At 49.4% G+C, this 26584-nt stretch overlaps 1 protein-coding gene and 1 non-coding gene across 3 annotated transcripts in view; both read right to left on the reverse strand.

Moving 5' to 3' along the window:
* Nucleotides 1–335: 335 nt before the first annotated feature.
* The window catches only part of FAM167A (family with sequence similarity 167 member A), a 43647-nt gene continuing 17398 nt past the window's right edge, over nt 336–26584 (reverse strand). The window contains exons 1-3 of one of the 2 annotated variants that reach the window (XM_043565223.1): nt 25310–25458; nt 24181–24973; nt 336–3583 (exon numbers count right to left, since the gene is read on the reverse strand). In XM_043565223.1, coding sequence (XP_043421158.1) covers nt 3320–3583; nt 24181–24546 — 630 coding nt within the window. In that variant the 5' untranslated portion in view covers nt 24547–24973; nt 25310–25458 and the 3' untranslated portion in view covers nt 336–3319. Of the gene's footprint in view, nt 3584–24180; nt 24974–25309; nt 25459–26584 lie in introns of those variants that run through there. The other variant, XM_043565215.1, reaches the window with a different exon arrangement.
* Nucleotides 4774–4858, reverse strand: TRNAR-UCG. The gene has a single exon. It is a non-coding gene; the product is annotated as a tRNA-Arg (tRNA).

The following is a 26584-nucleotide window of genomic DNA, read 5'->3' on the forward strand; positions in this document are numbered from 1 at the left end:
TCAGTAAATGGCACCCCCTCCATCCAGCTGCCAGCCAGAGAGCTGTTCTTAATTCCTCTGTTTCTTTCACTCGCCGCATCCAAGCTATCAGTGTGTCTGGTTGGCTTTACCTCCAAAGTAAATCCCAAAGTCTGTACCAAAGTAAATCCCAAATCCATCCACCCACCCACCCTTCCTTCCTCCCTTCCTTCCTTCCTTCCTTCCTTCCTTCCTCTCCTCCCACCCTACTACCCTCTCTCCCTCTGTCCCTTCCCTTTCTCTCTTTCTCTTTCTTTGTGTGTCTGCTATAATAGGAACAAGGTAAAAGAAAGAAAATTTCTTCTCCTTACATAGTATCCTCTTTTGAAATATTTTTATTTCACTTCTTCTAACAGCAATATAGAAACAAATAATCATAAAAAATAAGATTATAAATTGTCCATTGATTATGTAATAGCACTTGGTATTGCTACAGGGAGGAGGTCTGGGGCTGGATCAGGCCAGCTCAAGCCTACCCAGGCTCTCCAGGCCTCTGTGATCTCTGCTGAGTCCATGAAGGCATCACACAGTGCCGTGCACAGTAGTGTCAATGGAAACCGCACGTTTTACACCCAGGGTCCTCGGGGACGACAGAGAGATGGGCAGATAATGAATGAAACTGCAAACAGTATTGTATACACACGGTAAGCCAGAGCATTGTCCTAGGGTGCTGGCGACACAGGACCTGCAGCTGATTCACAGACATCTCTTGGCCCCCCACAAGGCAGGCTTTTCACAAAACTGAACTGACTTGTTGAGTTATTTGTGTTCCCTGTGAAAATAAGGGAGCTAACAGACATTGGATGATGAATAAGGAAATGTACCTGGTCTCTCCCCCTCCACTCTTCCTCTCTCGTCCCCTCCTCTTTCTTGTCCGTCCTTATTCCAAAATAAAATTCTCTTGGGGTGAACTAAGCGAAAGAGCTGAGACCTATTCAAAAAAGTATGCCTTGATCTCGGTTTCCTCTCAGAGAACAAAGCAAGGAAGGGACCATTAGGTTAACCGAACAACTAAATTGCCCAGTTGACGCCAATTCAATCGGGTTGACAAAATCAACAAAATCACTCAGCTTTAGTTGAGTCCAATTTTTTTCAATTACTGTAATGACGGATTTCTAGAAAGAAAAAAGCAATTTGGCATTATTTGCTGAATATGGAATGGGCTTTCCTGCGTAGTTCGAGTATGTGTACCTGTGTGCCCTTCCAGAGTGAGTGGTGAGTGGGTGTGGGTCAGCCCACTATCCCACCATCCCCAGGACTCATCTCAGAGAAGCTTGGAAGGAATGCCTCTGGAGGGCTTGGCAGTGCTGGTACATAATCCCTGAGGAGAGACAGTGTGGGGTAGAGAAAATCTCCCTCCTTTCCTGCCTGAGGGGAGCTGGTCTAAAGGGCCAGGCATTCCACTGAGGTCTTTTCTGTGGACCAATCCTCTGGGCCTCTGACTTCCCTCACTGCTTAGAGAGTCAGGCTGAAAACAAATCTTAGCTATGTTGATATACCTTCTTCGAAGGAAGTGTAAATCCTCTGGCTCTTTGAAATCACAAGAAAGTGACCATGTTCTTTCCTAATTAGGGAACATTCATTTACATACTCTCACTGCCTGTCCGCAAAAGAAAAACAACCTTCTTCATGTGGGCCAGGGTGTGTATGTGTGTGTGTGTGTGCACGCGCATGTGTATAAGTGTGCATGGACCCTGATGAGACCATACAAGAAGATGAAACATGAAAGAACACTTTACTTCGACTACGGAATTGTGATTGGTAATATGTGTTCTGTGGGTCCACTTTCCAGCCATTGCTCTGAGTTCGACCCAAATATTCTGAATGGCAAAGTGAGAGCTACATATGGGGGCTGAAGGAGGTGGAGAGTAGAGGGGTTGGCAGTTTGTGGGTTTGGCAAAGCATTAGGACCATCTTTGGGGTTCAAGTTCATTAATAAATGATCTGTCTAGGCATTATTAATAATGATTAAACCTGTCTATATTCTATAGCCACTAAAGAGCTGTGTAACCTAAGGGAAGTCATCTTCCTTTCCTGGCTTCACTGTACTCCTTTATGAACAAGAAGGCGTGACCAGATGATGTCAGAAGCCAACCCTGCCCTCCCCCCACCCCGCTGGTGGGAGAACACATGCCACGTGGCATTCTACCAGGTTCGCTTTCCTACCCTGTTGAGGTCTTAGTCCTCACCTTCCTGATCGTCATGCTTGTTGTTAGGGAGAACCTTTTAAAGTCAAATCCTTAACTTCTGGACTTGACCTACCCAAATGGCATCACCATTTGGACAAAAATCAAACAGTTATTAACAAGTTAGCAACAGATTAGTAACAGTCTGATTCAATTAAAATTAGTTATTTAAATCAGGCACAGAATCTCAGAGGAGGCTCAGGGCAAGCTTCTGAGGTCCCTCCAGTCTTTCTGGGGAGGGCAAGAAGGACATAGAGGTGACACCACCAGGAGAATTCGGGTTGTGGGAAATCTGCTGACAGACTTGCCTAGTCCATTTAGCCACGTCCCTGGAGGAGCAGGGTGGCGGCAACAGGGCTCTTTGGAGACTGGGATTGGTGTGTGTGGCCAGGGCAGGCAACAGAGGGCATCTGTGCTTGCCCCCCTCAAGCTGCACGGGCGTGTCCTGGTACACGCTAGAAACAAGTTACATGGCACTGGTAGGGCCAAGGTCTAAGACCGACAGCAGCCTGGCCCAGCCACTCACCGGAGGCACTGGCTGCAGCTGTGGGGCCTGGGTTCCCAAGCTCTACTTCATCACTCCTTCTGGTTTTCCCTTCCTGGTGGGTCCCTGTCAGGGCTGCTGAGTCACCTATTTAGGGTGAATTTGAGCCAGTACTTAGAAGATGGCAACAGGAGATGGGCTCATCTGACATACCTACTCATCTCCTCCCTGGATGCCCAGTGCTCTTGGTGAAGCTTTGGCAAGAATCACAGCTTTTGGGGGTCCCCTCTGGGATCCCAGATCATAGCACCAGTGATTCTGGGAGACAAGAATGTAGGTCAGTGAGGGGAGGATGGAGACATATTATCCTGGGAGCCAGGTCTCACTGAACATCTGGATGGAGATGAACACCGGGGTCACAGACAGTCAAGGGTTGTTGGGTTCCACAGCAAGCTGGGACCCCTGAGAGAGCACCTGCCAGGAGTTTGGGGGTCCACGGTTCACCAGTCACAGGGAAGCCCTTTCTCTGGGGAGACCCACTCAGGGTGACTCAGCCTCAACTCCTTTCCCTTGTCCCCTCCCCACCTCCCGAACACTCTCTCCTAGCTCCTCTGCCCCCTTCTAGGGCTTCTCAGCACAGAGAGAACCTCCGGGAGTTGATGTTCATCTTGGTGACTCCAATGAGCTTGAGTGGTGTGGAGAGACTGAAGGAGGAGGCGAGCGGGGAGTCACAGAAGAGATCAGACAGCTCGTCTCGTTCCTCCAGCTCATAGGTGGCATCGTTGAGCATCCTCCTGTGCAGGTCACAGGTCTGCTCGATCTTCAGCTTGTTGATGTCACTGCGCAGGCGCATGAGCTGTCTGGCCAGCTGCTGGTCCTGCAGCCGCATCTCCATCTGGAAGGGAGGAAGGGAGCATTAGCAGAGAGCTGGGCTGGGGGTTACAGCTCCACAGTCTCTGACAAACACAGACCCACTGATAGGAGACCTAATTAATAGCTTGCATCATCAGTTGGTCTACCTGGAGATATTAGCACGTTCCCTGCTCCGGGAGGTGAAAAGACATACATAGCAAGGTGACAAATGGGGACAGATGGGTTTCCCAAACAGTACTTTGTGTTAGGCTAGATTCAATGTCTAAATCCTGGAATAGATGCATGTCAGTCCTGGCTTAAAGTGCAGTCTCATTGTTTACAGGTACGTACGGATGGAGTAAGAGTATAATGGAATGCATAGGAGTGACAAATACCAAATTCAGGAGCATGGTTACCTCTGGGTGGGAAGGAAGGAATGTGATGGGGAAAGGCAGATGGGGGCTTCAGCTGTGTTGGTAATGTTCTATACCTTATGTCCAGTGGTGGGTATACGGTTATATTATTCTGCAAACCTGTAAACAATTTACAATGCCTGCAGTGTTTCTTTTTTTTTTTTTTTTATTAAAAAAATTTTTTTTCAACGTTTATTTATTTTTGGGACAGAGAGAGAGCATGAACGGGGGAGGGGCAGAGAGAGAGGGAGACACAGAATCGGAAACAGGCTCCAGGCTCTGAGCCATCAGCCCAGAGCCCGACGCGGGGCTCGAACTCACGGACCGCGAGATCGTGACCTGGCTGAAGTCGGATGCTTAACCGACTGCACCACCCAGGCGCCCCGCCTGCAGTGTTTCTTAACAAAGTTTCAAAAAAAGCCAAACAAAAACATGCTAATGTTTGTTGAATGTCTTACTATGAACCGCATTGTTCTAAGCTCTTCAGGTATGGATTAGTCTGCTCAGGCTGCTCTACAAATTACCATCGCCTGGAAGGCTTAACCAATAGATGTTTATTTTTCATAGTTCTGGAGGTCTGGAAGTCCAAGATGAAGGGGTGGGCTGATTCCGTTATTACTGAGGGCCTCCCGCACAGCTTGCAGACGGTCACCTTCTTGCAATATGCTCACATGATGGAGATAGAAGGCTCTGCTCTCTCTCTTTTTTTAATGTTTATCTATTTTTCAAGGAGAGAGACAGAGTGTGAGTGGGGAACGGGCAGAGAGAGAGGGAGACACAGAATCTGAAGCAGACTCCAGGCTGTGAGCTGTCAGCACAGAGCCTGGGGTGGGGCTTGAACCCACAAACTGTGAGATCATGACCTGAGCCGAAGTCAGGCGCTCAACCGACTGAGCCACCCAGGTGCCCCTCTGCTCTCTCTTTTTATAAGGACATTAATCTCATGATAGGGGGCCCTACTTTTATGCCCTCAAATCTAACCATCTCCTAAAGGCCCACCTCCAAATACCATCACACTGCGGGTAAGGGTTTCAACATATGAATCTGGGGGGGGTGGGCCCAAAGATTCAGTCTATAAAAAGATATTAACACGCTACAGTTAATCTTGACTACAACTCTGCTAAGCAATATCACCATCATCATCCACAATTTAGAAATGAAGAGGCAGAAGCTCACAGAGTCAGTTATTATGTGATCACAAAGGTCATAAATGGCAGAGCTGAGATGAGAAACCCAGACAATCAGACTCCAGAACCCAAACTAATGACAAGGAAGTTCTGCCTTTTCAGGTATTGTTGATATGGAGCTAGTTCTGTGCTCAGTGAACTAATAAAAGGCTCATGATATCTGGTCTAACACCCTTACGGTTTCCAAAATCCATTCACGTGCTGACTTTGTCAGGACAGTACAGCCAGCCCTGAGGGATCAGCCTGGCAGTTTGGATGAGCATTTTACAAGTCTGGAAGGGTGTCAGTGAGTTGCTCAGTCACAGTTATGCCATGGCAGAGATGGGGGCTGGAGCTCACAGGACATCCTCAGGCTCCCAGCACAGAGCACTTTCCATTAACAACCCTGGGACAGGTTATCAGCTGTTCCCACATGACATGATAGTTGATTCCTTCTCACTGTTTACTCTGCCTATAATTGCAAGTGGTTCTTGTTTTAGTATTTTTGTGTCTTCAAGCTCAGCTATGCCTTTTGCCTGGTGCTTGGAACCAAACTGATTTGGAGAAATCAACCATGAGATCCCAGAGGGAACCTTTCCGTTGTTATGCAAGTGAACACAACTGTTTGCACTTGTCCCCTGTTAAGGTTTGGAACCCAGTGTCCTCCCTGGTAGAAAAGTAAGTGACTTCGCCAGTAAGCATTTTATTGTTCTTCTTTTTTTTTTTTTTTGGCTCTCTTTCATTTTTAATGTACTTCTATGGATCCCCTTTCTCTCCATTTCGTAGATGAGAAAAATCAGGATAAAAAGTCTTGCATGGGGATCAGCAAAGTTTTTAATGGCGAAATTGGTATTAAAGTTCATAGCCCCCAGTCTACTAGCTAACCTCTCAATCCTTGGACATAAAAACTCAAATTTATTGCCAACCAGAAATTCTATTGATTTAGAAGAGCACCAAACTAATGATGGCCGGCTCATCACAGGGCAGTTGGTCATTCATTCATTTGTTATGCAGCCCTTAGTCATGCCTGGAACGGGGCCAGGTGTTGTCTAAAACCCTTCTGAAGCAGATGGTGGTCAAGTTTGTCTGAAAGATAGTGTCAGCTCACTCTCATTGCTTCTGGGGTCTTGATTGAACCCCTCCCCCCCGCCCCCCGCCATTTCTCCTTGGGGGTATTCTGTAATTTGGAGATAGAGCTCTTTGAAAAGATAGGAACTTCATGGTTTAGGTTTGAACTTTGTCACCAGGAGTTGGATCTTAGGTCTGAAAAGATCCTTTAAAGTTGGAGAATTTCAGGCTTGAGCAGGTGTCCGGGAGTATCTGTGAGATGCAGCCCGCAGGGGTGCCTGGTAGAGGAAAAGGTCTATTTTTCTATGGCCAACTGATCCAGTCAAAGGTCAGAGAACAATTTAGGACTGAAATCCCATCAGAGTCAGCTGGAAAAAAGGAGTGACAGGAAGGCACATGTCCCATTCCCTTTGACTGGACAAAGTCCACCTTGGTGGAGTCACTTCACAGACTTATTTAGCTTGGATTCATTCAACTCTGCATAAAGTAAAGAAGAGAAATAAAATCACGCTTTCAACAGGGCTGAGGATTCTGGCCATCGTTGTGCCCAAAGGAACACGAGGGGGACTGGGAACCTGCTGTTTCCCCAGCGGTCCCTGGTTCTGAGGGTGCCTTAGTGTGAGTACCTGCTTTAGGAGTCGCTCAGAGTATATGTTTTGTTATGACCCCTGCATGTAAATCAGCTACTGCATCTGAGGCACAGAGAACCAGTGTTTGTTCCAACACCACAGGGAAAACCGGCGGTGTTGGCCCTATTCGCACTAAGGGATTTTCCAAGGGTGACTCTGTGCCTTAAACATCAATTTGAGACCCCACTGAAGAGGGAACTCCATTGGGAATCAGACCAAATCCATACAGAAACGAGCTCCCATGGCTGAAAAAAAAAACCTAAGCAAAATGTGCAGGGCTAAAAGGATTTTTGCCCCCCGAAATTTTTTTCATTGTAATAAAATACGCATAACAAAATGTTCACCATCTTAATCACTTTGAAGTGTGCATCTCAGTAGCAGCAGGCACATTCCCATTGACCTGTGGCCATCACCACCATCTTGAGGCCTCTTCATCTTGTAAAACTGAAACTCTGTCCCCATTAAACACTAACATCCCACACCACTCCCCACCCCCACTCTACTTTCTGTCTCTATGAATTTGACCGCTTGATGTACCTTATGTAAGTGGAATCATACAGAATTTGTCCTCTTGTGACTGGCTTATTTCACTTAGCATAATGTCCTCAAGGTTCACATGGCTAAGAGGCTTTCTAATAAATGAAACTTTCTCAGAAATGTTTAGGGAACGTCAGGAGAATGGCATATCCTGAGGAGGGTGCCAAACAAGAACTGTGACATGGTTACAGAGCAGGGTCTGGGCTGGGGATGAAGGCCCTCCTTCCTTTTTCTTTCCTGTGTGCCACAGATGCATGTGGGCAGCAGTGACATCATCCCCCATCTCCTGCCACATACTGTCAGGTGCAGGTCATATAGATTATTTCGCTGCATATGCTCACAGCTCTAGATGATAGGTATTTCGATCTGTTTCACGGATGAGGAAACCCAACTCAGGGAAGTTAAGGGACTGTTCAGGATCAGCCAGGCTGGGCAAGGTGCACTCGGATCACCCGGCGGCCCATCAGAGCCCAGAGCTGGTGACCTCCCCATGGTTCCCATTTACCTGGAGGTGGTCTGGGTCCCAGAGGCAGTAGAAGGGTTAGAATCTGGGGTTCGAATCTGGATTCCAGTGGAACCCCCTCCTGACTAGTTGTGTGGGTTTGGGTGAATCACTAACTCTCCTTGAACTTCTGTCTCTTCATCTAGAGAAAAGCAATAATGCCTATTTCAAGGACTATGAGAAGCATATTAGATAATAAGGGATATGCCAAGTACGCTGAATAGTGCCAGTCAAACAAAGGTAAGAGGTTCACCGTTTAAGCTCTTTCTCTCCAGGCCAAGGTGTAGAATGTGGAAACTGGCCAGAACTTCCCACTTTTAAGACTTTATTAAGGAGACTGAGACACTGGCCCTAAAACCTGGTCCTTGTGACTCAACTATCAGTGTGAGTTTAATGCTGTCCCTGGCAAAGACTCAACTGTAGGACGTGCTGATTTCCAATCCCCCTTCCCAGGGTGGCCTGTTGTTCCTGCAGAATAAAGGCATTTGCTGGATTTTCAGAGGAGCGCCTACAATTCCAGTAATCCTGTAATTAGGGCATAGTACTTGGTGAAAGGGGGAGAAATGTCAGCACATTGTGGTAAAGGTTGTGTCCCTACCGGGTGAGGAAGCTCACGAAGGAGCTGGTGGACAATCAGTGGCCCTGCTGCAATAGCCAATGAATGTAGGATGGCCAGCCGAGGAAATTCACAGAAATACCCAATGTGAGAGGGCTCTGCTGTGAGGTCTCTGTAGCCAAGTCTCAGGGGAGTTGGAAGAGGGGCTGACTCCTGCCTCTGGGAGGGGTGGAATAAAAACAAAGGCTGCAGTAAACTCATGTGGAGAACAATATGGCAGTTCCTCCAAAAAGTAAGCATAGAGTTATCACATGATCCAGTAATGCCTCTTGTGGGTATATCCCTACACGGATTGAAAGCAGGGACTTGAACAGATACTCGTACACTCGTGTCTATAGCAGCATTATTCACAGTAGGGGAAGCAACCCGTGTGTCCGTCGACGGGAGGACAGATAAACAAAATATGGTCTGTCCATACGACAGCCTATTATTCAGCCATAGCAAGAGATGAAATCTGGACACGTGCTACAGCATGAATGAACCTTGAGGATGATATATAAGTGAAAGAAGCCAGACACAAAAGGACAAGTACTTTACAATTCCACTCACATGACAGACCTAAGTAGTCAGACTCACAGAGATAGAAAGCAGAATGGGGTTGCCAGGGGCTGGGTGGAGGGGCGGATACAAGAATGAGGAGTTAATGTTTAATGGGGACAAAGTTTCAGTTGGGGGAGAAGGAAGCACTTCTGGAGATGGACGGTGCTGATGACCGCATAACAATGTGAATGTCCCTAATGAGTTGTACACTTAAAAGTGGTTAAAAGGGGGGCGCCTGGGTGGCTCAGTCAGTTGGGTGTCTGACTTTCGCACAGGTCATGATCTCATGGTTCCAGAGTTCAAGCCCCATGTCAGACTCTGAGCTGACAGCTTGGGGCTTGCTTGCAATTCTCTCTCCCTCTCTCTCTGCCCCTTCCCCCGCCTGCTCTCTCTCTCAGAGATAAATAAACATTAATTTTTTTAATCTTTAAAAAATAAAGCAATGGTTAAAATGGTAATTGTATGTTATATGTTATATTTTACCACAATTAAAGAAACAGAAAAAACTACAGATTTGGGGTGATGATTCTGACTTGATTTGCCCAGGGCCTTCCCGGTTTTTGTCCCCAGGGTCCCATGTCCCAGAAGCCTCCCTGTTCCCCGGCAAACAGAGATGGCTCATCACTCTCCCTTCAGTAAGTAGGGTGTTTCAGGCATTGGTGATGAGGACCTATCCTGGTGGTCAGAGGCTCATCTGTGTGATGGGTTCTTTTTTTTTTTAATTGTTTTTTAACATTTATTTATTTTTGAGAGACAGAGAGAGACAGAGCATGAGCAGGGGATGGGAGACACAAGATCAGAAGCAGGCTCCAGGCTCTGAGCTGTCACCACAGAGCTTGACGTGGGGCTTGAACTCACAAACCGTGAGATCATGACCTGAGCCGAAGTCGGATGCCCAACCGACTGAGCCACCCAGGCACCCCGCGTTCTTTTTTTTTTTAAGTTTATTTTGAGAGAAGAGAGCCCATGCGGGGGAGGGGCAAAGAGAGAGGGAGAGAGAGAAGCCATGCAGGCTCCATGATGTCAGGGTGGAGTGGGGCCCAACACAGGGCTCGATGCCACGAACCGTGAGATCATGACCTGAGCTGAAATCAAGAGTTGGACGCTTAACTGAATGAGCCACCCAGGCGCCCCTGTGCAATACATTCTGTAACTTGAGTGGCACTGGGAACCGAGCAGATCCTGAAGGAAGTGGAGTGGTCTGGGAGGTTAAAGGCCTTTCTGGGGTAGGTTGGAGGAACAGTGGCCACAGAAAGAGGGGCTCAGACCACCTCTGGGAGGTGGAGAGAGTACAGTATAACCTTGGTTTGCGAGCATGATTCGTTCCGGAAATGCTTGTAATCTAAAGCATTTGTATATCAAAGCGAATTTCAAGAACCATTGGCTCCATTGTGATCGTGTGACCTGCAGCGTCACATATGACTAGCGTTGGAAGACATCCCACATTTATCAAGTTAAAATGTATTAGAAATGTTTGCCCGTCTTGCAGAGCACTTGTAGAAAAATTTACCTGCAAACCAAGGTTTTACTGTATTTTGTTCTTTGGCAATGGCCCTTGCAGCCTTTGGGAGAAGTGTCAGTTTTGTGGCGATCTGGAGAATTTGCTTCCTTCCTCAGCACACCTTGCCCACTGGCTTTGTGTTCACTTGCTCAGTCTAGAACACTCCTTGATGCTTTGGCATTCCAGGAAAGCGAATGCCTTCATTCCCAGTTGCCATTGGGATGTGCTCAAATGCTTTCTTGGGCCTGCTATCCACGGGTCTAAAATGTCCTGAAGATTTAAGGAGTTTGAAAAAATACAAAAGGCATGTAACTATCAGACTATTGGGAGCACAGGAAGCAATTCTTCGGAACATACCGCCTTAACCCACAGCAGCCTCTGCTTCCTAACACGAGTGGTCACGCCTGGCGGGTCAGACACAGCCTCCTCCGTCCACACAAGTCGTCCCAGCAGCCCTATCTGTGATCTGTTTCATTTATATTCTCTAGTCCTTCATTTTCTGGAGGATCCTGCACCTTTGCCCCTGAAAGTTTCTGTTCCCTTAGTTTGGAGAAAACAACAAGACAGGGCAGTGGCATGAGACAAGGCCCTATGCACACTTGTAAGCATATTTGGGGCAGAGGTTTGCAATCTATCTCTAAAGCTCACCCCGAAGAAACCCAAGCACCAAGGGCAAACCAGAGGGGATATGACTGAGCTGGATTGAGGACCATTGGGATTAGCACAAATCCAGGAAGACAGAAAGTATCCCAAGGTGATCAAGGGCATTTTGTTTAATCCCCATTTCTGAGGTTCGTATCTAAGCCACCCCAACCCAACAGTTACAATTAGTCTCTGAATGATGTTGAAGAGAGGCAGAGTATAAAATCCAGGCTATTTTCTCAGCCGTGCATGAAAGGACAGCATGCGCTCTATTCTCCACAAGTCTTAATTCTTGAACCTTAGAAATAGTTTTTGTAAGCTGTCTGGTGATTTTTATATAACTTAGCTGAAAGGTCCAGATTATTGTTTTAATCAGCACTGTGTAGGAACACACTTAGAAGCCTGGAGAAAATATTATGCATTATTTGATCTTGGATTTGGCCTCTGAGAAAGAGCCAGAATAACGTTGTTAGGAAAGAAAGCAAGTGGTGTCGTTGAAATGTGCTGCTGGAGGCAACTTCAGGGTCTGGGAAATTTTTTTTCATTTTTTTTCAAACACCCTTAGAAACCAAACTGTGCATGGACTGATTTTCAGGCAGAGCTGTTGACTCAAGTGTTTCTCAAAGGTCCCTACTCTGGCGGCAGTGGGCCACCGTTCCCGGCAAGTGGAGGCTGCATTCACAGGCCGCCACACACTCCCCGCGGCTGCTGCCTTTGGGAAGATGCCAAGCTGGACATGAGTTCTCTTGGATGCCGCTGGCCTGGGGTGTGGGTGGCCTGAAGGGCACCATGGCTCGCATCCCCTGGGGGAGAATATGACATGTCTGTCTGGGCTCCTCTGAGGGGCTCTTGTGCTCTCCTTGGAGCCATTGTTTGCTGGGAAGGAATGTTCTAGCAGACCTCAGAGCCAGCCCAGAGAGCAGGGGGCGCTTCAGGCCCTGCCAGGGACTGTCCATCCTCTGTGGTAAGAGTCAAGCTCTATGTATATGATAAGGTCTTGGGTTTTCAAACTTGAAAGGTCCTAGGCCAGACTGCATCTTTACTCATGAGGCCGGGCTTTGGGAAGGACAGAGTGATGCACTCTGAACAATTCCCAGATCTGTCCCAAGAGGCTCTGGGTTCTAGCTGGCTTTGGTCTCAATGCTTGCATGACATCAAAATTCACATGTTGAAATCCTCATGCCCAATGGGATGGTATTTGGAGGCGGGGCCTTTGGGATATGCTTAAGTCATGAGGGGTGAGCCCTCCTGAATGGGATTGATGATCTTATGAGAGAGTCCAGAGAGATCCCTCACCTCTTCCACCACGTGAGGACTCGGTGAGAAGTCTGTGACCCAGAAGAGGGCCGTCTCTTGACCCTGCTGGCTCCCTGATCCTCGACTTGCAGCCTCCAGACTGTGAGAATTAGAGGTCTGTTGTTTATAAGCTACCCAGTCTGTGGTATTTTGTTGCAGTGGCACCAAGGGACTATGACACCGTCTTAGATCAGCCCTAAGGAGATGAGTGGCTCTGGGCAGGTGATACGACCCCTATATGGAAAGGGGATGCTGATTACCTTCCCCTACCTGATAAGATTGCATCCTGGACACGAGGTAGGCCTGGGAACTGTACATCTGAGAAAGGAATGTTGGGAAGGACAAGCCCAGACTCGCATACTCACTACTCACAGTCACCCCGGCTCCTTCCTGCCTCCTCTCCCACTGTCTGTGCTGGGCCCTACACTCAAGAGGCTGATGGACAAGTCTCTCCCCTTCTTCAAACCTTTCAAAGGTACAACCAGCCTTCCTGGCTCCCTTGCTTTCTCCAGCCTCATCTCTCCCATTCTGAGCCTCTTCCCCTCCACGGCAGCCATGCTAGGTCCTTATTCCCTCTCCTAAAACCACTCTTTCCCCTCCCATCATCCTTCAGGCCCAGTGTTTGCCCCTAAACCCTGCAGGCCTGGTGATATTCCTCACCATGAGTGCCTCCTACCACAGCACCTACACAAGGCATCGATTGTGTTTGTTTACTCATCTGTCTCCCCACCAGCTGGTAAAACAGCAAGGAAAAATGAAGACTGTGTTCATCAGGCCCATCCCAGTGCCTGGTGCATAACTCTGGCACTCAAAAGCCATTTGTTGAATGAATGAATGAATGAATGAATCAATCAATCAATCAATCAATCAATGGGTGATACCTCCTCAGAGCCAGGTTTTGATTTTCTACAGCTGGGATAATCCTAGGGCAACGATTCTTGACTTTCTCACCCGTGCTACCCTCCAGGCCTTGGAGAGGCAGTGAGTAGAATGAACAGAGTCTTGGCTCGTGGGTTCCAAGTCCTTCACTACTACTCACTAGTGGTGCAACTCTGGCCACATTGCTCAAGCTGTCTGAGCTTCAATTTCCTTATCTGTGAAATGGGCATAGTAATAATATCCGCTCTGAGAATTCAATGAATAACACATATAGAAGGCACTTTGTATAGGACATGAGGTTCCAGAGGTTTTAAGTTCCACTTTATCCCTTCTTTACGGTCAGAGCTGCAGGGCTCAGCATTTTGTTATTTCCCATATGACACTCATCACTCCTACTGTTATAGGAATCCTTGAGTGCCGAGGCCCTGTATTATTCTTCTTTGCTCCCCAACAGGGCCTGGAGCAGAGCTAGTCACCAACTCATGCCTCCCACACACGTTGCAGGTGATTACTTGCACCTGACGCCTGTGCTGTTTTTCACATGTAAGCACAGCCCGGTGGGGCTGGTAGGGGAGTCTTAACATCTCCTTCATCACATGGCTTGTCTGGGTTCCTGGAGCTGGTAATGTCAAAGCACTTCAGGGTTTGAAACAGAGGCCGGGGATCCTTCCAGGCAGGGTGTCCTTAGCCTGGCCAGTGTGGGGCCTTCCCCAGCTTCCCAGCCACTGCCGTGGACGGCCAGCGGGGGCCTCGCTGGGCCAACAGCCAGTCCTAGAACTGTGCCACTCACTCTGGGCTGCAGCGGGGCCTCCAGCCAGACTCCAGGAGGGCTGGCTTCCTCCAACACACCCTGCTGGGGTGTCTCTGGGTGAGGGAGCTGACAGAGAGGAGACATGCCTGAGGGGACTGTGTTCCTGCTCTTCCACGAGCTCCTTGCATTACCTTCAGAACTTGCACCTACAGGAAGCACTAACTGTTCCAGGCAGGGATGTCTTCCTGAAGAGATTGCCTGGAGACCAGCTTCAGCCGGGACGGTTGTCAATTGAACGAAGGGTGCTGCTGAGGCACCCTGGCATCCATAGAGAGTCCCGAGGAGACCTATAGATTGCCAGTGTTGGGACTTCTAGACTTTTCCTGGGTTCTGGGCCTCCCGGCTTGAAAACTGATAGAGTGGGAGTTTCACGCCTGATGCCAAGCAAGCCCACGAACCAGCCAGAAGCACTGGCTGACCAGGAGTGACGGAGAGCTGCTGTGGGGACAAGAGCCCTGCGGAACTGGGGCTTGTGTGTGTAACCAAGTCTCCCAAGCACCTGTAGTTTCTATCTATAGAATCTCACTGTGCCTTCAAGAGGAAGCGAAGCCACTCTATTCTCTGCCCCACCTTCCAGGCACGATTGAGGCCATTTTGCTCTCCAAAGTCATTTCACACTCCATTACCCTGGAGCCTGCCTCCTTAGGAAGAACAGATGGTTTGGGCCTCATCTGCCTGGGGACCTCACAGCAGCCTGTGGCACTGGGGTGAACTCAGAACCCACCTCAGGAGAGTATTTGCTGTGCCTGGGGAGCGTCTGGAACCCACCTCCCCCGTCACAGTCCAGAGTTAGGGCATGAGGCGGGGGTGCCCCCTCCCCCACATGCCCCAGCGGCTTAGGAAGGTCAAAAACTGGTGAGTACGGTGCACTGTGGCCAGCAGTGGCTACGGGAGCTGCCAGCAGAGTGTGAGCTGAGGAGCGGGTAGGTTGGAGAGGGCCGGGCGGGGGCCTGTGAGAGCTGACTGATGGGCACACTCTCTACATATGTCCCTCCCTCACTGAAAGACGAGGGTGATCCGCCCTTTGGCTCCCTCCTGCTGTAGCATTCTGCGGTCCTGTTCTAGCTAGCACTATTAGAACGAGCACTGGTAGAGGAGTTCGCTCCTCCTCGGGCCCTCATGCTCGTGGGCACGCCTGCCCTGGGCGGGGAGCCGTGCGGGAGGCAGAGAAGCCAGAACTTCCAACTGGCTTTGGACTCTCCTTCTCCCCTGGCTCCTGAGCTGTCTGCGGGCTCCGGCTGGCCCAGCAGCTGTGGGCCATGGCTCCTGAGTGCCAGGCCCTTGGTGCAGACCTAGAAACTGTTTCTGCTGCCAAAAGCTCAGCCTCCTTGAGGGAGCCTCTCTGTCACCTTTCCCTGGCTTTTGCCTGCTCACTGGCTGTGTCTGGCTCAGGCTTGTGCCCCAGGACGTGACCAACAACAGCCTTTGGGCAGTGCTCTTTTTTCTTTTTTCTTTTTTTTTGACCTGGTGGCAGCTTGGGGACAGGGGTGGTTCCAGAAGCTTGTAAAATAATACATCCCTCAGAAAGGGGCTGTTCAGCCTGGGCTTGAACAGCCTCTTCTGATCCTATGTGGCCTTTGTATTAGAATAATGAAGACTTCTGGGTGGGGGGGAATTCTTGGAAAGAGTGCAAGATCAAGTAAGCTTTGCAGGATAATTGGCCAGGGTTTCGGGAGTTGAGAGAATATGTTGAACGAGCATAACACTTCATGAAACACAAAGTGCGTTCATGCTCATTTGATCACAGGAGGAAATCTGTATTTCCCCTTCAAGGCAGAGGTTCTGAGGTCAGGCAGATCTGGGTTCAAACCCCTGCCCTGCCAGTTGATCTTGGCCAAACTACTTTACCTCAGTTTTCCCATCTGCAAAATGGGGCTGGTGCCTACCTTAAAAGAGCACTGTGCATATGACATGGTGTGATGGATATAAATGTACACATTTAGTACATAGTACCTGACTACTTTAGGAACTCAGTAAGTGCTCACTGCCCTCCCACCCCTGTCCTCCTCGTGTTCCCTTTATAACACTCGGCCAGGTAGGTATGTATTATCTCCATTTCACAATGACAAAACCTAGGGCTAGGTTAATTCGTTTTCCTAAAGTCACGCACCTAGGATATAGTAGAACCTGACTGGAAGTCTAGTTTAGTTACACATTTGATGCTCTTCCCACTTCACCTGTGACTGGTTAGGGACCCAGTTGCATTAGAACTCCCCTCAGGCACTTGTCACGCTCCTGACACCACCCTAGCTTTATGGAATCTGAATTTCCACGGAGGGCTGGGAGGGATCTGTAGTTTTAACAAATACCCCGGGGGCCTCTTCCAACAGTTACTACACAGTAATGTGTTGTAACTGGGAGGGTGCCCATCAGAGGAATTGGGTTTTAATTACTATAGGAAGAATGTGAATGGGGACTCAGGAGAAGCCTGATGTCAGTCATGCTTAAAGCCAGGCATTCACTCGGGTGCTGACGAAGCTAGGGATCTGTGTATGTCCCTTTGGTTAATTTCACCGTCCAGCTTGCCTGGAACACAGTGACCACTCCGCGTGCACCTGAGCTCCCTAAAGCCTGTTGAAACTGTATTTTCTATACCTCTAGTATAGCTCTTGCCACACCGTGTCACTGTGTTTTGGGTCTGTCTCCTCCACAAAGGGGGGCACCTGATAGAGAACCCTGGCCCATTCCCCCTGACCCCCACCCGCACACAGCCTCTAAGCGCAGGCATTCAGTGGACTCTGGCTATCCTGGATGAAGAGAGGACTGGATGAAAGGAACCCTGCCTGTCCCTTACAGCTGCTATTCTGGATGGGTGCCACCATCAGGCCCCTGCTTCTGGCTCCTGTCTCCCTTTCCTCTCTACTGCAAGACAGTCAAGGGAAGGAAAGAGACAGGACCTGATTCTTGGGCTTCATCTCACTGGTCAACCCCCGTCCAACCCCACCCCATCAGCTCTCACCTTGAGAGGGGAATTTCTGGGGATCCAGACCTTACTTTTCTTACCTCAGTCTAGGAGATTCTATGCCTTTTTAGAAAAATCTGTAGATTACCAAGTGAGGAATGTGTACCGATTACACTGGCAAGACAGGAGCTTGGAGCTTTTCTTTCTTTTGCCTTTTATGTTTAAATCATTTTTCTTCCCAATTATACGTAATATATTCCTTTTTTGGTAACTTCAGAAGCTACAGAAAAGTCCAAAGAATAATATTGGCGCCCAGAAGGAAAGATCGTTGATGTTTTGTCCTATTTCCTTTGCTGGTGCCTTTGTTTACAAATACTTTAATAACCACCAAAGGGCCAGTATGTGGCCAGATTAACAGAACAGAATCTTCTCTTGCAGGCTGTTCGTGCCGGACGGGCTGAAAGCCCCCAGCTACATGGAGAAGACTTAGAATTGGGCAAAGGAACCCTCGGACTAGAAACTTCTTGTGACTCATACCCCAGCTCAGCCAGCACCTCCCTGGATGGCTGTGAGCAAACGATTATCCTTATCACGGAATGGCCACAGCTGCCCCAGTCCCGGATAAGGGTGATTATGAGGCATTGCTAATAACTCTCTGTAACCCTTTACATGTGTCCTGTTTACACATGTAATAAGCAGGGTTTGAAATACAGGCTTTCTGACAACTCCTGGTCCCACTGACTAGAGCACTGAACGTGAGTACCTATATCTGGTACAAGGTGAGTGATCTGGATCCAGATCCAGGAGATGTGGGTCTGTGTCTTCATTTGGCCATGCCCTTGCATTATATGACTTTGGGGTTAAGTCCCTTAACCTCTCTGATCTCAGGCTTATCATCTTTCTGAGCCTCCGTCTTCTCCTTTGTAAAATGGGAATAGCAAATACCTCAAGCCTTCTCACAGGATACTGTACATAAAAGTGCTTTGGGGACCATAACATGCTCCCTGGATTTTCCCTAGAAGCATTATCGTGGCTTCACTTTCACATTTCTCACTTTGTGTCACCAGAAGATGCTTCGTGAGTTTGAACTGCCATTCGGCTGTCTGGCTCAGCAGAAATGGATAACCCTGGCCTTGTCAGCTGTGCCTGGGACACACCAGTCATGTGCTTGCCAAGCAGGCAGCACAGGCAAGAAAGGGTTAGTCAGGAGAGGCTGAAATCAAGCTGTGGCCACAGAGGGCCCAGCTGAGTTCAGGTCCATGACCTCCTGCCACCTGCCACGGCAGGCCCTAGAATTATTAAAACTTGTCAGGTTCCTCTTCCCTTTTTCTAACAACCATAAACACCTTTCTGGGGGGCTTTCTGCAGGGATCAAATACCTGCATGAAGCTGAAAAAAAGATCTGCCAGCGCTCAAGGATTCTTGCCACGAAGACAACCCTTTAGGAAGCTGGAATGTTTTGTTTTGTTTTTAGTTTGGGCACCACACAGGCCAAGAGAGGATTCCTCCCTTTTCTTTCTCTTTCAGGTTGGCAAGGGGAACATTTTAGCAGGGTTGACGAGAACATTTTAGCAGGGTTGACGAGAGAAGGCAGAAGGGAAGGTCCCCTTTCCGCTTGTGCTACAAGCTCTGGGACTAAGCACAGTCGGAGAGGTTTGTGAAATGTTCTGAATTCCAGACTCAGCTAGAGAGCTGAGTCCCACAGCGTCAGGCTCAGGCTCGTCCCAGCTCACCCTTTCCTGAAGGAATGCCCCCATACTAGGCCACTTGGCCACCTCGCGAGGCCTCCCCAAAGGCAAGACGCCAGAAGCTGGGACTTGCTAGCAACACGAACAGTCTGGAACCAGCAGAGATGCACCACGGCCACTTGACTGGTGTCTGAGTCAGTCTCCTGCAAACAGAGCCTGCCATAGTCAGAAGGCCACAGGGTCCCTGGATACTTGGAAAGCCAAGGGCCAGGCCTTTCTAGCTGGGAGGGGTAACACCAATGGGGTTTGAGAATCTCCACCTTCCTTGTATCCTCCAACACAGGAACCTGAAGGAAACGTGTGCCCTGCCTCTAGATCCCCGGAGCATGTCAAGAATGACTTGTCATTTTCCCTGTGGTGAAATTGGAGAGGAAGAGTGTACTCCCAAAGGAGCTCTTCGGATCCTTTCTTGCCCTGAAAATAAGATTCAGGCAGTCACTCTCTGCCTTTGAGCTGGCCTCATAGGAGGCTGGGGGTGGACTAGTCTGTCCATCCAGACCCAGCACGGTCTGCCTCTAGAAGAGTCAACATTGACAACAAAGCCTCACTGAGTTTATTAACTGCTCCCGGGACAGCCCTGCGGTGATAGGGCTGTTCAGGCCTGCCCTCTCCTGGGCACAAACCCACTACTGAGCCAAAACTTCCATCAAATTGAGGGTCTGGCATCATGTAGGGAAATCAGCGGCCTGATTGACTGAATTACAGATTTTTAGTCTGTTACCTTGGCCACATCGGGAGAAAAGACAAATTTGCATAGAAGCCTGACAAACTGGCAGACAGAGCCTGCCCAGGTATAGAGAAAACTTAATTCCGGGCTTAAAATAAAACAAAGGTTATTTGAAACCACTTTCACTGGGTTCAGAAAACAGGTTAACTTTTTTTTTTTTTAATTTTTTTTTTTCCAACGTTTTTATTTATTTTTGGGACAGAGAGAGACAGAGCACGAACGGGGGAGGGGCAGAGAGAGAGGGAGACACAGAATCAGAAACAGGCTCCAGGCTCTGAGCCATCAGCCCAGAGCCCGACGCGGGGCTTGAACTCCCGGACCGCGAGATCGTGACCTGGCTGAAGTCGGACGCTTAACCGACTGCGCCACCCAGGCGCCCCAGGTTAACTTTTAATGACATCTTCAATGACTTAACAGATGACGAATTAGGAAAACAAATGGCATGGAGTTTACTGTTTTGACTAAAATTTTAAAAATGTGAGAATGGGTTTGTTGTTCAGACGCTGAACTCTGCTCAACAGTCCAAGGATTTTACAAGTGGCCTTTGTTACTATTTAATCCCCGAAGATAAGTGGGCAGAAGTGCACGTTCAAGCTGGCTTGCCAGTCTGCATTCGAGCTGCTTTTGACCTCAGACATACAATCTGATGGAATCTGGTTCTCGGACAGCTCAGTGTGGGATGCTGGGACTTCCTTCTCAGAGGCCCTTTTACTGGCTGAGCCCCAAGCTATAAAGGTGGTTATGGCAGCAGCACGGCTCGGGGTGCAGGCCTGGGGATCCCTGGGGCTTCCCTCTGAAGTCCCTTCTTGGTCCCCTGGCCTCAGTCTTGCATGCCTCTCAGTCTTTGGATCTCAAAGTGTGGTCCATGGATCAACAGTGTAGCATTTCCTGGGAACTTGTTGGAAATTTGAAATCATGGACCCACATCCCAGACCAATAGGATCAGAATCTTCAGTTTAACAAGAGAGCCAGGCAATCTGCGTGTACATTAGTTTGGGAGTCACTGCTCCAAGAGGTGCTCCAGGGTGATTTCTGGAACACAAATGCACCCCTGTCATTGCTGATTCAGCATGCCCAATGGGGCCCTTTGCGGGAGGGCTGCCTCTCCTGCCTCACCTCCTGCCTCTCTCCCCATAGCCCTCTACTCTCAGTGGTAAAGGCTGAGTTCACGCTCTGGCTCTGCCACTTACGAGTCATATCATCCTAGGCAGGGCATCTGACTTCTATGAGCCTCACTTTACTCATCTGTAAAATGGAGACAATAACGGCCATCACACAGGTCTGATTTAATAATGGCAGGAGGACCGGACTCTCATTCAATCTCGTTTCTTCCCCCACCCTCCCCTTCCCATGCATTCTGTTGACTGCTAGCATCTTTGTGAACACACATTTTTAGGAATCACAAAGCAAAATCAATTGCCTTTGGAAGATCCTATGTAGTACGGTGGCTAAGAAAAGCATGGACAATGCAACCAGTCGGGCCACGGTTCAAATTTCTACTCGCTCGCTTATTGCCACATTTCTCTTTGAGCCTCAGTCGTCTCCTCTGTAACACGGAGTTAACAGGAAAGTGATGTGACAATCCAAAGAGGTAAGTAATGCATGTGAAGTGTCTGACACACAATAAACACTCAGCTGGTGACAAATCTCAGAATTGTTATTATTATGACTACTGTTACCCACCCCCATTAGCACAGAGAAACAGTGGGGAGGGTGGAAAATACCATGCAAATAAACTGTGCGGCCACTCTTGAAAAAAATATGGAGTTTCCTCAAAGAGTTAAAAATAGAACTACTTACGACCTAGGATTGAGTACTATCTACTCAAAGGATACAAAAATACAGATTTGAAGGGGTACATGCACCCCCATGTTTATAGCAGCACTATCCACAATAGCCAAATTGTGGAAACAGTCCAAGTGTCCACTGACTGATGAATGGATAAAGAACAGACGGTATATACATAGACAATGGAATGTTACTAAGCTGTCAAAAAGAATGAAATTTTGCCATTTGCAATGATGTGAATGGAGCTAGAGAGTATCATGCTAAGCGAAATAAGTCAGTCAGAGGAAGACAAATATCATATGATTTCACTCATGTGTGGAATTTAAGAAACAAAACAAACAAGAAAAGGGAAAGAAGAAGAGAGAAGGCAAACCAAGAAACAGACTCTTAACCTTAGAGAACAAACTGATGGTTACCAGAGAGAAGGGGTTAAATAGGTGATGGGGGTTAAGTAATGCACTTGCTGTGTGTGAGTACCGGGAGTTGTATGGAAGTGTTGAATCACTAGATTCTACACCTGAAACTACTATTGTACTGCATGTTAATTAGCTGGAATTTAAATAAAAACTAAAACAAGAAAATGGGGTGCCTGGGTGGCTCAGTCAGTTAAGCATCCGACTTCGGCTCAGGTCATGATCTCGCAGTTCGTGAGTTCAAGCCCCACGTCGGGCTCTGTGCTGACAGCTCGGGGCCTGGAGCCTGGTTCGGATTCTATATCTCCCTCTCTTTCTCTATCCCTCCCCCGTTCATACTCTCTCTCTGTCTTTCAAAAATAAACAAACATTAAAAAAAAAAAAAGCCTACCACACTGTATATAAAAAAAAAGGAAAAAGAAAATACCACAAATACAAAGCACTATTTAATGCTGATATTCCCTGTACTTCTTTAAGACAGCCTTAAGCAGCCAAGTTAGTCCTGACAATTAGCGCGTCTCTCTCTGCCTACAGAGCATTGCTCTCTACGTTACCCGTGGTTGTCCTTCACCTGGCCCACCTGCCGTCTCTCAGCACAGGCTGGCGAGGGCACTCATGCTACTTGGTCTGCAATGGCTGGGCAAGAAACAGGAGCACAGCCTGCTCATTTGTAGCAATGCTTTTCGATCAAGGCTGCAGTTTGGAAGCACCCGGGGAGCTTTAAAATCTACTGATGCCTGGGTCCCGCCCCACTGACATTCATTTGATTGATCTGAGGCCTGTCTAGGCTCTGGGACGTTTTGAGCCTTCCTAGGTGATTCTAATATGCAGCTGGGGTTGAGATACACCTCTCTCATCTAGAGGACAAGGAGGACAAGTTCTAGAGAACTCCCTACTGGTTTACACACAGGGAATTCCTTCTCTAATCTCCGCCCCAAAGGGGGGCCCACAAAGAATGCTAAATTTATTTAGAAAGCAAAAGCCTCCACTCCCAGAAGCCATGAAACCTCAAATGGACCCAAAGCCAAGTAATTGAATCCTTGATTGATGGGGATATTTTTGTTCTCTTTATGAAAACAAATTAAAGCAGTTCAGCCTCAGGAATTTAAAGACTAGCTTCCATGGGCCATTTTGGCCACTGCGTGTCCCTCTTTCCTCACCTGTTAACCGCCCCCCATGCCCCCGTGGGTACCCAGAGGCAGTGGAGTGCCCAGAGACAGAGTGTGAATCCACAGGTGGCCTGCCTCCTACACAAGCCAGCTCACACTCCAGTTACTAAGGACAGGCACAGCAGAATGGTGTGTTTGAGAAGCAGTTTCATCATTAAAGATTAAAACCAAAAAAAGATTTCCAATTAATCAGACACCTGAGTCCCTGATCCTCGCTTCCCCCTACCCCAATTATTTACTTCACCCCATGAGGAATTCCAGGCCCCAGTGGGGATTTATTTTTCAGGACTTTGCAGAACAAACCAGGCAGGCCTCTGCCTACCCTGTTGACGCAGGAGTTATGAGTGGCTCTGGAAGTCAGTTGGCCCTTGGGTGGCTGGCTCACCTGTGTCCAGAGTGGCCTGACGGGACAGGTGTGACCTGGGCCACAGGTGATGAGGAGGCAGAGGAGTTGAGATTACGGGGACAATTAGCATCATGCCTGGACCAGTGATTCTCCCCTGGGCTATGGGTGCAAAGCTGTGAACACCATCCCCTTTCTCACCTGCTCAGAGGTGCCACTGATGGGAGCCTGCTGTGCCCGTGGGCAGAGAAAAGGTCAAGCTGTGAACGCCCCAAACATACCTGTTGCTCATGCGCATTTCCCCCAGCCCCACCCTCATCCTGACTTCTGGGCAGATTCCCACTCATCCTGGTGGGGGGGAGATGGGGGCAGCCCAGAGTTTTCACTGCAGGCCTGATCAGCCACGCCACCCCCTGGGCAGTTCTTCACACACTGCTCAGTAGGAATGGAGCACCTTGGGCTGAACCTGAGCCACTCACAGCAGCCCCCCAGCATGCAGCCCTGCACTCCAGCACAGCGCCCTCAGGAGCCGCCAGCCCCAGGCTGGATGGAGGGTGGGAGGGTTTCAGAGAGGAGGGGCATCACACTCCAGGAACACCCTTAGCGGTCCAGGGACGAAAGTATGGGACTCTCCTCCAGGGAGCAATGGAGAAGGTGGGGGTCGCAGGGCACACTTGCTTCCTCCATAAGTACCTGTGAGGAGGGGCTGACTGGCACGCGGACCTCATGTAACTGCACAGTAATGAGGTCTACCCTTGGTAATAGGAAAATGGACAGATATGCAATTGGGAGGGATAGAGATAGGGGGAGAGACAGAGAGAGAGGGAGAGAGACACAGAGGAGAGACAGAGAGACAGAGAGAGATGAAGAGAGACACAGAGGAGAGAGAGAGAGAGAGAGAGAGAGAGAGAGGCATCTCTTCTGGGGATTCTTGGAGGGCACCCACTTACCAGTTCCTTCCTGAGCCAGGCTATCGCTTCGTCGATACTTTCAAAGCCTTCCAGCTTCCCGGCGGGCTGCGGCCCAGCAGCCCGGCTGGCACCCCCGTTACGTGGGGCATGCTGCCTGGGCTCTCTCTGGGGGGACGAGGGCTCCTCCTCTCCACACTCCCCCTGCTCAGCAGCTGGCCTTGGGAAGGGCCACGTCTGCTCCTCCAGCCTGGCCTGCCATTCCAAGTAGGAGGGCCTTCGGGTCTCCAGCCTCAGTTTCTCCGTGAGGGCCTTCAGGCTCCTGAGGTGGTCATCGGGAGGCAGGGCGGCTCCAGGCTCTTCTTCCCCACCTACCATTTCTTCTACTTGGATCTGGGGCACGGACATTCTAGAGTCTGCTGGGGGAGCCAGACATGGGAGGTGGTGGGGGGCGCTGCGGAAATCTTGGTGGGTGGCAAGGCTGGGTCCAGCTCTGGAATGATCTCATCCAGCTGGGGTGAAGGCGCCTGAGGGCATCGCTAGGATGTGAGCAGCTCCCGGAGCCGAGAGGGACTGTGGATGAGCCACGCAGAGTTCCCTCCAGAGCGGCTGTGGAGGTTCAGGATTTAAGATTCTTCCCGGAGTCCCGTGGCTGCCATGCTTCACAAAAGGCAGGAATAGACAAGCGGTAGCAGGAATCTTTGGGGGGCAGATTTGCCAAGAAGATCTGTCAGTTCTGGAGGCACAGGAGGATCAGAGACTGGCAGGGAAGCGGGACTGGGCTCCCTCCACAGGGGAAGGGCAGGCGGTGAGCAGCTGCTGCTGGTGGGAGGCCCTGCAGGAAGGATGAAACGATGTCAGGACGGGTCCCTCCCCTGGCAGGAGGCCTGCCTCATTCCTGAGCTCCTCAGGAGGGGAAACTGAGGCTCAGAGAGGCTAGGTGACAAGGCTGCTGATTACTGGCTCGGGACTAGAAGCGAGGCAACTTCAAAGCCTTAACTCAATGCAGAGAAGTTAATAAGGAATCAAAGCTCTGTACAGTGTTTCACCATTTATGAAACGATTCCACCTCCATTATCTCCTGTAATCCTCACCACAAGTCTGTGGTTACTTCTTTTTGTCCCCATCGTACACGCAAGGAACCTGAGTCTCTGAGAGGTTTATGACTCACCAGAGATCTCCTGGGGATTAGCAAGGACGAGGCTGGGTGGTCGGATTTTGAAGGCTCAGGTCTCTCCTCTGAGCAACGGCTACCTGTGGGTCCCCAGGCAGACCCAGTTGTGCCGCCTCCGGGACCGCTGACCCTGCCTCACCCTGCCCACCACAGCCCCCGTCCACTGGCTTTTTCAGGTCTTACTACACACTCTCAGCTTCTTCCTCCAAGAACAACACCTTACCTCACCTCTTCAGAGGAGGAAGCAAATAAACCTGCAGCAGATGAGGGAAGACCGACCTCACTCAAGGAGGATTACTAAACCGAGCCAAGCTTGTGACTCACCGTTCTAGAAAGATGGGTCTAATATTCACCTGAAATGCCCACACGGCAGAGCCTTATGGCACAGAGACAAGGCTGTGGCTCTCTGATCTGCTTTGGCCTTCCCAACTCTGGAGAGGTGGTCTGAGCTGAGGCTCTTGCCTCCTGTCAGAGCGCACGGTAGGGAAGCAACCAGGCGTCAGAGTCTCCCAGCCATGTCCCTGTGCCCACAAGGTCCAAGCAAGTGGCGATGGGCTCATCAGAGCAGGGCATTTGACTCGGACTGGGGAGAGAAATCTTTGGCTCTTAGGGGAGTTTTAAAATTGTGTGCAGAGGGCATGCAGAGAAAGAATGAACTGGCACGGAACGATGTCCAAGACAAAGCTTACATGAAAAAAACACAACGGGACACTCATAGTCTGGAGAGCACACTGTTGGTGTGGAAGAGGAAGGGAAGGGACAGATTTTTTATTGACTTGTGTGTGCCTAAAAAGATCTCTGCAAGGAGAAAAACTAAAACAAAGAGTTCTGATTACTTGTCTGGATGATGGGAACTGGGCAGGGGTTTGTGGGTGGGCAGGCACAGGAGGAGGCAGAGAATTGGGGAGGGGGAAATCAAAACACAGGCTCAGTCCCCCAGGGGGGACGTGGGGCTTCTTTCCCACCTGGCGATGGAGACACTCGAGGCGCTTGGGCGCCTGGGTGGCTCAGTCAGTTAAGTGTCCGACTTCGGCACAGGTCATGATCTCACGGTTCGTGAGTTCGAGCCCCGCGTTGGGCTCTCCACTCTCAGCGCGGATCCTGCTTTGGATCCTCTGTCCCCGTCTCTCTCTGCCCCTTCCCCACTCATTTCCCACCCCCCAAGTAAACTTTAAAAAGAAGAAGAGAGATTGCTGTCTTTCTGGACTGTTTCTACAATCCCCACCTGCAACGTGATGTGACTTAAGGAAATCTAGCGGCTCTCCCCTTGCT

Source organism: Prionailurus bengalensis, chromosome B1, assembly GCF_016509475.1.
Source record: "Prionailurus bengalensis isolate Pbe53 chromosome B1, Fcat_Pben_1.1_paternal_pri, whole genome shotgun sequence".
Taxonomy (NCBI): domain Eukaryota; kingdom Metazoa; phylum Chordata; class Mammalia; order Carnivora; family Felidae; genus Prionailurus; species Prionailurus bengalensis.